We start from the raw sequence: 14,485 nt of genomic DNA, 5'->3' as shown, positions 1-14,485 counted from the left end.
AAAACAAATATAGTTGACCCTTGAACAACATGAGGTGCACTGTGTGGGTCCACTCATAGGTGCATTGTTTTCAATAGTAAATAGACAGCACCACAATCCGCAGATGCAGAACCATGCATACAAAGGAACTGCATATATATGGAGGGCCGACATAAGTTATATGTGGATTTTTGACTTCATGAAGGGTCGGCACCCCTAATTCTAGAGTTGTTCAATGGCCAACTGTACATTCTTTAGATCAAATATATTCTTCAGAATATATTTAGCCAACAGAAAAAACTATTTCAGTTTAATTAGGCAGTATGATGGTACATGCTCACCTGCTAAATATAATGCCTTCACCTGAAGAGGCTGCAGTGCTTCATAGAAGATGATAACAGACCCCAGCTGACCCTCCAGAGATGTGGGACACCCCCATTCACTATCTTGTGTTCCAGCTGATATCAATTTGGTAATCAACTTTGATTTTTCCATTGTTCCTCCCCAGGAAGCTGATGACAAAATTCCACCAAATGATGTTCGATGAGGGGTAACGGGAGAAGAAAAAGGTGGATCTGGGATTTGGGATGGTGGAGGAGTGGTGGTTCTTTGCCCAGCTGAACCAATGCAGCAAGAAATAAAAGGCTAAAATTAAGAAACAAACAAACATAATAAATTACACATTTTAATTAAATCTCTATCCTCATATTTAAAATAGAACAGTACATAAAATTAAGCAATACACTGAAAAACAAAGTTTTGTTTTTAAGGGATCATGCTGTGTGCATGTGTGTGTATACATAAGATATCATTACAGATGTTACATTTGGCCTATGGGATTTGGATGCATTACTTTTATAACTCACTTTACATCCTTCTGTAAATTTTGAATTTTTAATGAGTGTATATTTAGTAAAAGTTGTTTTACTTCACTATATTCTAAAGTAGAGAAAACCACCTTTCTCCCTTAAAATTTATAAGCAGAGATTATAAAATTTATTACACACATCAGTATAATACTGCTAATTACAGATTATCCTGAAGTGATCACAGACATGAACAACAAGAAATTACTGGAATCCTAGAAGGACTATGGAAAATAATCGAATAATCGAATTCATTCCATTATCTTCAGAAAAGGCCCTTTCAAAAATGTCCAAAAATTCTCAAAGAACTTTTACACTAATGTTCCTTAAGAATCACCTCAGTAAATAAATTCTATCTTATCCCTAACTACAATGTAAATATTTAAGGTTTCTTCATTATTGTTTCAAAATCAATGAAAAATTCGATGATGGAAAAGAGTGCATCTAAATATTTGGTATACCTGGAGAGCTTTATTAAATGATCCTTTGTCCTGTTCTATTCAATTTCTTTGGCTTTCCTGTTATGAGTCTATTTTTCTAAGACTTTGATTATAATTACATTTGTTTCTTCCTTGAATTGTTTTTCTTTATTATATGTTGTCTGACTTCATCTAATGATGACAGGCTAACAGAATTAAATATTAACTTACTATATCTTAGTATGCAGAAAACACTAAAACTTACAGGCACATATTTAGAATACACAGAAGCTTATACATTAAACTGAAAAAATTTTCAAGAGTTTGCAATCAATTGGTCCCATAAAGAGTAGGTTAGGGACTTCCCTGGTGGTCCAGTGGTAAAGAATCCACCTTTCAATGCAGGGGACGTGGGTTCGATCCCTGGTCAGGGAACTAAGATCCCACAAGCCATGGGGCAACTAAGCCCGCGTGCCTCAGTGAGAGAGCCCGCGTGTCGCAAGCTATAGAGCGCACACGCCCTGGAGCCCACGTGCCCTGGAGCCCGTGCGTGCCACAACTAGAGAGAGAAAACCCACACACCACAACTAGAGAGAACCCGCCTGCCATAAGGAAAGATCCTGTATGCCTCAACAAAGATCGCATGTGCCGCAACTGAGACCTGACACGACCCCCCAGCAAATAAAAGGAAAATAAATAAATAATAAAATAAATATTTATTTTAAAAAAAAGAGTAGGTTAGATGTGCTTACTTCATTCGTGGCAGGAAATCTCAGAGGGGCAGAGACCTTCTGCTGTCCATTGTCATAGATATATACAAGGCTCTGACCAAAGGGCCTTTTCCCAGGCATGTGAACAATGGTTATGTTGTGCTGGTAAAGTAAAATATATATTTAAAAAGTAAAAATTACATTAAGTCCTTGCAATAACAAATGTTTTCAGAGTATTACTATATAACTAGTTTGTGTGAAAGGTAGAACAGTAAGTTTAAGCATAATTAAATGCTGATTAAAATGATGCTGTTAAAGTAACAATTTTGCCTGTAGTACTTATAAAAAAGCTTCTGACTATTCTAGAAAATCTACACACAATTGTAACATAGTACCTTTTCTGCATTTTCCAACTCTATGAGTGTTCTTTAGAATCAATATTTCTAATGAGAAGCATTTTATTTTTTAAGAAAAGCAACAGAAATGCATTGTTTTTTTAACAATTTCTGCTCTCATTTTGAATTGAAACTCAAAATCAAATTTGATTCTAGAAAACTTGAAAGAAATATAAAAGTTCAATTTAATTTTTTTAGCAGAAAAATGTTTACCGCTGAGATTATGGTAAATGGTATTAACTCCTTTATAGGAAAACATGAATAGAACTTTAACATAAAATTAATCAATTCTCAACAAGCAAATGATAACACCTGATGTACACACACCAAACGTGTTTTTTTAAAAGGAAAGAACCCAGAAGTTAGATGTGATGCCCTAAAGCCTTACCCAGAGGGAATCACAGAAACTGTGGTCAGGAAGCATAACTGTTGCATATTCTCTTTTCGTGCACACTGCCACAACCAACATACCTGAATGGGTAATAAAAGCTTCAAACCCCATGCCACTTCCTGTAAAAAAGCTAACAAAAGTACGTATTATCAGAACTTTTGAAGTCAGTTGTACAGTTTCATCATCACCGGGGCACACAAAACCATAACTTCACCATGAATATCTTTACCAAATACACTGTGGCTTACATTCTATTGCCACACACCATCAATCCCACCTTGCCTCAAAGTTGATTTTTAAATCTTTTTTGGGCATAGCAGTTTAGTAAACTATAAAAGGTAGCCTTATACACAGAATGCCATTAGCAAAACTCTAGCAAAACTATAAACTTTCAAATCTTCAAAATTCTTCCAAATAAGATTCAGAAAGAATGAATAAAGTCTTAAAAAATCACAAGGCATATTAAAATGTATTAGTTACTGAAGTAACTAAGTTTGGAAACACATAGGCTTTTCTGGTCCTTTATATAAATATATAGTAGCATCCTCAATAGAAAAGAGAAATCACCATTCATTTTCAAGTTTACTATTCCTTTTTCCTCCACTTTTACAATAGTTTTAAGAAGGAACTTTGTTTCCAAATTAGTTTCAGAACTTAACTAGCAAAATATTTGAGATATACAACTATTATTATGAAAGCAACAAAGCACTTATAATTAAACTGTGTACACCCTAAGGAGGAGAGGCTTCAGATAAATTGTTGTACATTTAAAAAGTAGATGCTTAGGACTTCCCTGGTGGCACAGTGGTTAAGAATCCGCCTGACAATGCAGGGGGACACGGGTTTGAGTCCTGGTCTGGGACGATCCCACATGCCACGGAGCAACTCAGCCCGTGTACCACAAATACTAAGCTTGTGCTCTAGAGCCCGCGAGCCACAACTACTGACCCCATGTGCCACAACTACTGAAGCCTGTGTGCCTAGAGCCCGTGCTCCGCAACAAGAGAAGCCACTGCAATGAGAAGCCCGTGCACCACAATGAAGAGTAGCCCCCACTCGCTGCAACTGGAGGAAGCCCGCGCGCAGCAATGAAGACCCAGCGTAGCCATAAATAAATTAATTAAATTAAATTATAGGTAAAAAAAAAACGGTATTCGAGGAAAAAAGAAATAGATGCTTAGAAAAACGTTTTCCTGTTTAAGAATCACAGCATATACTATGACAGTATTCATTTATATTCCATAACTTGTACCAGTACCTGTACAATTGTTTTCTTTTTCCTCCTTTGTTAGCATTGCCAAGAGTCCACTGATCCTGATCTAAGCAAAACCAAGCATTGAAAGAAAAGGCAGACCCTGGCCATTTCTGTATGGAAGGCACAGAAATTCCTGCCATACTATGTGACAAATTAAAATACTGCAGTGCGCTCTCTAGACTTTGTTTTCGGGCCATTGTCAGGATTGCTCGAGTTACAAGAGTGGTATAGGGGTGAATGTACTCAGATTCACCCACTCTCAACAATCGTAGTAGTTGACAGATTTCTTCTGAGCTCACTGACTGACTCCCCAATGAACCATGGAGCGCAATCAAGTTCTCAGCACAAGTTCGATGGAGGGAAGAATGGGAATTAAGGGTTTCAATGATTCTAATTCCCATGTTTGCATTGACACAAGTAGTTCGACTCTGCCTGTTAATACAACAAATTCTTTTCAGCCAATCAGAGATGAAGATTTGCAGGTCATGGGATTCTAGCTCTGGAAGCCACTGGATAAGAAGCAAGAGAGGCTGGACATTACTAATGCCCAAAATTCCAACTGAAGTGTGATCACCCTCTACAGCCTGTAAAGCAACATAAGAGACAAAAGGTTAGTTACCATCTTTGATACAAAGATAATGGAACTTCTTCTAATAAAGCTAAAAAAACTCACCATATTCATAAGCTCTTTAAGTAGTTCCAGTGGTGGCTGACCCAGTGATTTTAATACTTCAAACATATGTGTATAACCAATTCTTTCTTTAAATACTTCCTGAGAGGAGAAATCAATACATCAAAGCAGATTTTCAAAGACTGAATTTGTTAGAATATTAAAAATGTTGAATAATACCCATTTAAGTTAATTAACAATATTAAAAAGATTATGAGTTCAATATTTCTGTTTTCTTAAGTCAGATGTCTTCATCTTAAATAGATTCCATATACCTTCTGGAATACAATGCTACAATAAAATACCAAAATGTAAAACAAATGGAATTAGCAAAGATTGTGTATTATAAAATTGTTATACTACTTGCAGATCCCTTTACTTTCTTCACTTGATTTGTTATTAGTACAATATTACTTGAAATCAAAACAAAAATGGAGAAAAAGTGAGGAGACTTTGGGAATAAAAGACTCAGTAGCCTCAAAGAACTAGATTAAAGACTCCTGGCAATTTTGAGTAGTGGCCAAAAAAACTGGGTACTGTTTTCTCTCTGCTATTTGTATTGAGTTGGCCAAAAAGTGCCTTCGGTTTTTAAGTAAAAATAAAAGACACATTTTTCAATTTCATCAAGAACTTTACTGAACAACGTATTCACCCTTTTGTTCCACTACCTTCTGCCATTTTTCAGGCAATTTCATAATTCCATCTTCCCAAAATTTTTATCTTTTTGATTAAAGAACTCTTCCAAGTGCCTTTTACAGTCTTCTGGGGAATTGAAATTTTTTCCATTAAGAGAATTTTGTAAAGACCTAAATAAATGGAAATCTGAAGGTGCAATGTCTGGTGAATACAGCAGATGAATCAGAACCTCCCAGCCAAGCTGTAACAGTTTTTGCCTGGTCATCAAAGAAACATGTGGTCTTGTGTTATCCTGATAGAAGATTATGCATTTTCTGTTGACTAATTCCGGACGCTTTTTTGTCAGATGCTGCTTTCAGTTGGCCTAATTGGGAGCAGTACTTGTTGGAATTAATCATTTGGTTTTCCGGAAGGAGCTCGTAATAGAGGACTCCCTTCCAATCCTACCATATACACAACCTCACCTTCTTTGGATGAAGACCGGCCTTTGGTGTGGTTGCTGGTGGTTCATTTCACTTGCCCCACAATCTCTTCCGTTCCACATTGTTGTACAGTATCCACTTTTCATCACCCGTCACAATTTTGCTTTTAAAATGGAACGTTTTCATTACGTTTAAGTAGAGAATCGCATGTGGAAATACGGTCAAGAAGGTTTTTTCGCTTAACTTATGTGGAGCTCAAACATCAAAGCGATTCACATAACCAAGCTGGTGCAAATGGTTTTCAACACTTGATTTGGATATTTTGAGTATGTCGGCTATCTCCCGCGTATAACGTTGATTGTTCTCAATTAATGTCTCCATTTGATCACTATCAACTTCAACTGGTCTACCCGACCGTGGAGCATCATATAGCAAGAAATCTCCAGCATGAAACTTCGCAAACCACTTTTGACACATTCGATCAGTCACAGCACCTTCTCCATACACTGCACAAACCTTTTTTTTGCATTTCAGTTGCATTTTTACCTTTCTTGAAATAATAAAGCATAATATGCCGAAAATGTTGCTTTTGTTCTTCCATCTTCAATATTAAAATGGCTAACAAAAATTCACCAATTTGTTAAGTCTTTTTTAAAATGCATGCTGATATGACAGGTGTCACATACAATCTAGCAAAACTGTTTCAAATGAAGTTAAAGACAACTAAGTGCTACTAGAGCCATCTTACGGGAAAAAAACGAACGAACCTTTTGGCCAACCCAGTATCTAAATGGTCTAAATCATCTGGAGCACGAAGTTCAATTTAATAAGCTCTTGGACTAGTGGGTACCAAAAGCCATACGTAAAATGTAAAGAACACAAAAAACCTAGCAATACTAAATTGGTCCAGTAAGTTAGGCAAAAATATATACACTCATTATAAAATCAAAAGATTTAAACAAGTATGACTAGTTGTCTCTAGGAAGGGGAATTAGTTGACTGTAGGCCAAGGACAGGAAAAAAATCTTTTTTCAAAAGGCATTTTAAAAAATAATCTTTCAAATTTTAAGCCATGCAACGCATAACATAGTTTAAAAAATTATATTTAAAAAGACCTGGACGTCATTTCAGGTTTGAATTTCATAATACAGTATAGGCAATCCATTATACTCATAAACCAATTACTTAGGACTTAAAATAATTTTTTCCTTAAGTAACTATTATAAATGGAGATTAGATTTCCATGCCAGCCTGTAATAGTTGTAAAAGCCTATCCAGCAGGAATTTAACCATGAGTTATATATAGCAACATTTATAGGGAAAGTCAGTCTCCTAACAAAAACCAATGGAAAGTAAGAAATACAACTGAAAGCATGGCTTAGGGAACAAGGAATAATTCATTTATTTCTGGTACTAAATGAAATATATTAGAAGTGGTGGATAAGAAGGTAAAATGGTAAAAATAATTATAGACACATACTTATTAAGCACTTACCTTGTGCCTGGCACTCTGCTTACCATTTTACACAGATGATGTCACTAATCCTTAAAAGTACTCAGTGGGAAAACTACTAGCACAGAATCAGCATAAGTGGACTGCAGGGCAGAGTCAGTGGTAGTGAATGAGAAGGGAAAGAAAATCCTGAGGGTCAGTGACTACAAACAAAGAAGCAGAATTTCCAAGGTCATCTGGAAAAACAAGTCCCAAATTGACAGGGCTGTTCACATGTGAAAATTTTTCATATTCTAGATGGTCATAAACTGACCAAATAGTGAAAGAGTGATTATTTTATTAATGAAGAAAAATTATGATATAAAATTTAATTCTTTAAATGCACTAATCAAATAATCACTTAAAATGATCCTTTCAACATTTCAACACCAGTGCTCTCTTCCCATTCGTTGACTGATGCTGTAAATCCCTAGAGCTTGCAGTCAGTCATCAATGCTTTAAATAATCCCAAAGTACTGCCCATAGGCATCTGTCTTTTAAATTATCAGCAAAGTGATTCCTATACAAAGATGAGATATTTTGTGAATTATTTCATGAGTGAAACCATATGTATTTTATACTTTCATACATTACTTTGGGAATTATATAGTGAAAACAGGTATATCTACGATAACATTTTAGAGCTTGAGGACATACGTTTTACCTTAGCAGCTGGAGATTTGTTCATTACTGCTGTCAAAGCCTGAATGGTTGATACAGCCAAACAATCCAACTGTGCCTGAAACACCTACCAGAGGAGGAAAAAAAGGTAAGAAATTAACAAATGTGTTCAAGATTTGTATTCAGTTAGGAAGCCTTTCTTCTGAAAACCTCAAAAAAATATTTAACATGCAATACATTCCTCTTCCAATGAAATGGATCTCTGAAACACTAAAACCTGTAAGAAAAGTTACATACTTGACAGAAAATAAGCCATATGTCAAGAAGAATAAGATTACATTCACTCATTATATTAAAATGCTTTGGGGGGGGAAAAAATCCACCAAGCTTAAACATGCTTTTAAAAAGTAATGGACAATCTCAAGAGGAAGGGAGGGAGGGTTATCATGGGAAATTCTTGTACGTTTTAATTTTCCTTCAAAAATACACTTGAAACTTCCTAGGTTAAAATTTCATTAGCATGTAAAATAAGATGTCTAAAACAGTCTTATCTATATAGTTTCCAAACCCTGTGTTATAAATGAAATGGTATGTGCATATATCAATCGATCACACTTGCAAACAAAAACATACATCTATTTTTATATAAAATGCAGAAATTTGAGGCAGAACAGAAAATGAAATATGTATCTATAAGCACTGTCATGTTTTTGAGAAGGCAAGCTTTAATGCCAGAAGTTGTAAGAAAAAATAAATACCAGCTCCATTTTGTCTATTTCTGTTTAAGCTTCATCATAAAGAAGAGATGTGTTAAATTTCAGGGCAGTACATTCATAGCAAAAGAAACAAAAACAAAAACAAAATAGAACATCAATAATGTAAAAAAACTGAATGTGAATGTTATATCATCAGACTTAGTCAACCATGAAAGCATAGTGTGAGGACTAGAAAGTTGTAAAAATTACCAGTCCCCAAAATCTGCTTTTGGTAATATACTACTATGACTTGAAGCTCATTACCCCACAAATAGAATTTTCCTCGCTGCCTCCCACTAAAAATGATCTGTGTAAAGGGGGACTGATTAGTTCTTTGTCATTGTGAGCTAAGCTCTATCATCTTCAGGCAAGTTATTTAAGCTGGTATCTTGGTTTTTGTTGATGTTGTTTGTTTATTAAACATTATTACATAAAATAAACATATTACATGTGTAATAAACATATTATCATATGCATTAAACATTCTGCATACATAATATCATACAACTAAGATTTTTTTCTCAACTTTATCACAGAGGACTAGGCATCACAGTACCTATAATCAGGAATACTAATTGTCAACCTCTAAGAGATTATTATAACATTTTATAAATCTATATAAGAAGACTTTAAGAGGGACTAACACTTATATGGAAATAAAGAACAGTAGTCTGTAATTGATATTTCACATCCAGAAAAGAATAGATTATCATGTCTCTTTTTATACCACGGCTCTATTTATATACCTGGACATTAAGATAATGCTGATAATATGTTAATAAAAGATATCACGTAAGCTCTCTCACAAACATTCTGGGAAAGACAAATAACAAAGCAATTTTTATAGGTAGCTTTTGCCAACCTAAATTGCCTAATGTATTGTGAAAAGCAAGATAAATTGTATATGTCTGCCTTATACCCGTGTAAAGGTGAATTTTTAGAAAAGAAAAAAGTTAAATTTTATGCTAAATTAAGACTCAAAGAGCTCGGCATCTTCTTCCCTTCCTCCAAGATTTGGGTTGTCCATTGAATTATAATAATCATTTGTCAACAAGAGGCAAAGAATCAAGATATTAAAACTGATCAAACATATTCACGAACAAAGCCCTAAGGTCCCAATACACCACAATGCTTAGAAAAAGAAGCCCCCAAAATATGGAGTCATCACTAGGTGGACAGCACTGATATTGGGATTCCATTCCTGTACTTTATATTTCCTCAAACTGAAAAGAAGACACACATACATAGATGGAATCCTGTCGATCGTTTATATCCCTCACCAAGATTTCAATATATTTATCTTTTAGATGAAAGCATTTATTTTTTAAATTTTTAAACAATTTTCAAAAATAATTAATGAAGATTAGAAATAGATAATGTTTGTATACTTTAAAACATAAGAAAAGTACAGGAATAGGTGCTCCCATTGACTGATTTTGGACTTCAGCTGAAACAAGATGCAGGCTTTGTAGATACCTGGTCCTCATTCATTTCTGTCAGTAATTTGTTGGCAAGGTCTTTCTCGTTCTTGTCTGCCACCTTACTGTTAGCATTTAAAAATAGCTGTTAAAAACAGAGACAAGAATAATGGAGAAAGAACATTAAATTGTTACCTATAAGCAGAAGTGAAGCTTAAATGGATTTCCATATCTCTTGAAATAAATCCAAGAATCCACTCATGAAGTATACCACTCTTAAAATGACAATCAACTGTCCACTTTTTGGATTACTAACTAACATTAGTTCATATACTATGTAATTAATTATCATTTATTTCTCTCTGAAACTCAAAGTTATCAAAATAAGAAACAACAGCAATAATTAAATAATTATTAGGAATACTTAGTTAATATTCCTGAATTCTTAAAGAATCAGCAGGGAATGACTCATAGAAGAGAAGGAAACTGCTATTGAGACAGACTAAAGATACCATAGTAAATAATGTATAGTAAGGGTTCTGCAGCCACGTAGGTGTGTGAAATGCTATTAAACTAACTTTAAAAAGGGGTCTTTCTGGAAATGCTTCTCAGAGTCTCAAATATGCTAATGTGTACTTTGACAAGGGAGGTCAGTGTGTAGTATTTCCCAAATTTATCTGACCACACATTTTGTTAAAAATTTTGTTAACAGTATTCTCCAAAATTACCAAGAGTTGAGCATAATTTATATTAGATTGTACACTAGAAAGATGGATTAGGATTACCTCTGACATACATTGAGACTGCCCTTTTCTGAAAGAAATGAAAGAATCAAGTAGTTTGGCTTACATAAATAAAACCCAGCATCCCAAAAGATCTCAGTCACAGTTTGGGTAAAGAGGAAAATAATTCAAATGAGAGTGAAAAGGGAGAGAAAGTCAGATTTATAAAGGGATTTATCACGAGCATCCTAAGAAGGAAGTTCTTCTTAGGAACTACTATCATTTCAGAAATTGAAAACAAAAATCCAGTAATGTGCTGAAATAATGCAATATAAAATAAAATGAATAGTAAGGTATGCAAGAGCATAAGTAAAGCTAAACCTAAAAATAGATTAGTGTACGCAATACAGGCTTTGGAATCAGAAACCTGCATTTGAATCTTGGTTCTGCTACTTATTAGCTGTCTGGTTTTAAGGAAAACTACTTAAATTCTCCGAGTTTGTTTTCTCAGAAATGAAAAGAATAATATATCATGAAATTGGCGTGCAGATTAAAAGAGATAATCCATATTAGGTTATTAGCCTAGAAAGTGGCATACAACAAGGGCTAAATAAATGAAAGCTGGTATTATTATTATCAGCAAAGATTTTAAAATAGTAATATCCCATATTATCTAGGTGCAATAACACAGGACTGCTCAAAACTGATGAAAGTAAAAATAAGTAGAGTCTTTCCAGAAAGCAATCCATATCAAGAAAGAGTTCTTACTCTTTAAATCAGTAATTGTATTTCTAGGAATCTACTCAAAGAAACAGTCAGAAATTGACACTAAGATTTTGGAAAAGAAATGCTCACTTCAATTCTGTTTACAACAGCAAAAAATTAGAAACCAGTCAAATATCAACATAATAGAATACATTAATAAATTATGGTTCATCCATAGGTTGAAAGAGAAATCCTCAAATTTTCTGGTCTGAAGACCCTTAACACTCTAAAAAATTACTGAGAACCCCAATGAACTGAACTTTTATTTATGTGGGTTACATCTATCAATATTTACCATATCAGAAATTAAAATCAAGGTGTTTAAAAAATATTTATTTATTCAAAAAATAAGAATAAAAAATCCATTACAAGTTTATATAAATAACATGTTTATGAAAAATAACTATATTTTCCAAAATATACCTTAGTGAGGATGGCACTGCTTTTACATTTTTGCAAATCTCTTTAAATGTCTGACTTAAGAGAAGACAGATGAACTCTCCTATCTGCTTTTGCATTCAGACTTTTATAATGTTGTTTTGGTTACAGATTAAGAAGAAAATTAACTTCAAAAAGAAATTTTGTTAAGATTAGACTTTGCACACTCCCTAAAATGATCTTGGGGATCCCATACTTTGAGAACTGCTGGGTTGAAATACTTGCAGTCATTAAAAGCAATCTTTTGAAAAATATATGATGGCATATGGAAAGACTCATGATATAACACAATTAAAAGCAGAATAAAAAAATATTCAGTAGTATTCCAATTTTGTAAAGGAAAATACATCCACATTAAAAATATATATGCAAATATTATGTATATTTTGCAACATTTTAAATACTATATATATGGTTTGTAAAAAAATATTTTTATGCTTCCTTTTTCCTCCAAAATCTCTATATTGATTGTGTATTGTTCTAGAAGTTAAATAAATATCTATTTTTTAAAAAATGAAAAGAAACTTGCTCAAGGTCACTAAGACAATGTGTATAAATCCAGACAGGTATGATTACCAAAGTCAGGCTTTCAACTACACCATTTTCTCTATTCACTCCTAACACTCTTTTCCATAAAGTATCCCTTGGTTGCTCCTTTCATAAATTCTCATTCTTACTAAGACTGTCATGACGATAAATTTGTTGTAGTTGATTTTAAGGAGTAGATGTGGAGAAGAAAGAGAAGAAATTAAAGAAAACAAATCAAAGAAGATGAGCGACACCACAATATCAAAAGCTTTCCAGAATCTTATGACTTAAGTTCTCAAATGGAACTTCATATATTTACAATATATTTTTGAAAAAATGATTTCAACTAGCAAAGTGCTAAAGTCCATGTAATGGTTTTGAATTCTACTCTTTGCTACTAGAAATTTGCTGTTATTTTCTTCACATTAATTCAAATATTTTTGAACAGCTTAAAAAAAACTTACATTAACTCATAGCATATCCCCCTTTCAAAATTCAATATAGTAAAACAAAATAATTCTTAAATATTTAAAGTTCATCCTACCTATCATAAAAGTTAAATATATGATTCCATGGAACTGTATTTTAAATATGTTATAGTATGATGAAACTCATTTTGACAAGCCCAGAAGTTTTTACACAAATATTCAAGGAAATTAATGTGTACTTAAACTGGTTGGTGAATCTCACGCAAAAAGAAGGCATAGAAACTGCAACAGTCAGCCTAAAGATTTCTGTGTAATTCATAAATTGTTTATGACACTTTAAGCATTAGTTGATAATGCTTCCAATGTGTCTGAATATTTAAATGAGGAATTGTCTTGATTCTGTATTACTATATAAAAGAGTAAATGATTCATTCCTTATTAACAAATAACAATTAAACAGAAATCAATCATAGACATCTGTAGCATTCTATAACATATCTGGGAACTTAAGTTTTCACAAGATGCCAAACATTTTTATATATTCATAAATCATATCACCTATCTCCATCAAATATGTTTGTATATACAGTAAATAAAACCTATAATTCTCTTATATTTAGTGCACAGAAAACATTTTTTCTACTGACTAAACAGTGACCTTAAGTACCAGTAATACAGTTACAAAACTACATATAACAATGAACTTAGGGTCAGAATACCTGGGTAAGAATCCTACCTCCATCATATATTAGTGTTAAACTCTGGGCTAATCACTTACTCTCTTAGGACACATTTCCTCATTTCTATAATAAAAGAGTTGGGCAGTTTATGTCAAAGGTTCCCCCCTGTTTTTATTATTTTTTAATTTTTTAATTAAATCATCTTAACTAATTTATTGTATTTTTAAAATAAGTTTATTTATTTAATTTATTTTATTTTTGGCTGCGTTGAGTCTTCGTTGCTGCACGCAGGCTTTTCTCTGGTTGCAGCGAGCAGAGGCTACTCTTCATTGCGGTGCACAGGCTCTAGGCATGCGGGTTTCAGTAATTGTGGCATGCGGGCTCAATAGTTGCGGCACACGGGCTTAGTTGCTCCGTGCATGTGGGATCTTCCCGGAACAGGGGTCGAACCCGCGTCTTCTGCATTGGCAGGCAGATTCTTAACCACTGTGCCATCAGGGAAGGCCCCCCCTTGTTTTTAAAACTTAATGAGTCTAGATGTGGCACATATATACAATGGCATATTACTCAGCCATAAAAAGGAATGAAACTGAGTTATCTGTAGTGAGGTGGATCTGGGCCTGCGCGTCCAGAGCCTGTGCTCCGCAACGGGAGAGGCCACGACAGAGGGAGGCCCGCATACCACAAAAAAAAAAAAAAAAAAAAAAACGGTCATGAAGAACCTAGGGGCAAGACAGGAATAAAGATGCAGATCTACTAGAGAATGAACTTGAGGATACGGCGAGGTGGAAGGGTAAGCTGGGACAAAGTGAGCGAGTGGCATGGTCATATATACACTACCAAATGTAAAATAGATAGCTACTGGGAAGCAGCCACATAGCACAGGGAGATCAGC

General features: G+C 34.1%; 1 protein-coding gene across 3 annotated transcripts in view; it reads right to left on the bottom strand.

Annotated features, from left to right (window-relative positions):
* Positions 1-14,485, bottom strand: part of NBEAL1 (neurobeachin like 1) — a 181,364-nt gene that overhangs the window by 103,675 nt on the left and 63,204 nt on the right. For 2 of the 3 annotated variants that reach the window (XM_024124568.3, XM_024124569.3), the window contains exons 11-16: positions 7,900-7,983; positions 4,689-4,787; positions 4,019-4,599; positions 2,758-2,890; positions 2,017-2,136; positions 321-624 (exon numbers count right to left, since the gene is read on the bottom strand). In XM_024124568.3, coding sequence (XP_023980336.1) covers positions 321-624; positions 2,017-2,136; positions 2,758-2,890; positions 4,019-4,599; positions 4,689-4,787; positions 7,900-7,983 — 1,321 coding nt within the window. Of the gene's footprint in view, positions 1-320; positions 625-2,016; positions 2,137-2,757; positions 2,891-4,018; positions 4,600-4,688; positions 4,788-7,899; positions 7,984-10,087; positions 10,175-14,485 lie in introns of all 3 variants that reach the window. The other variant, XM_055089508.1, reaches the window with a different exon arrangement.

The sequence above is a fragment of the Physeter macrocephalus genome, chromosome 2 (genome assembly GCF_002837175.3).
Source record: "Physeter macrocephalus isolate SW-GA chromosome 2, ASM283717v5, whole genome shotgun sequence".
NCBI lineage: Eukaryota > Metazoa > Chordata > Mammalia > Artiodactyla > Physeteridae > Physeter > Physeter macrocephalus.
This window is presented reverse-complemented; position numbering and strand designations above follow the sequence as displayed.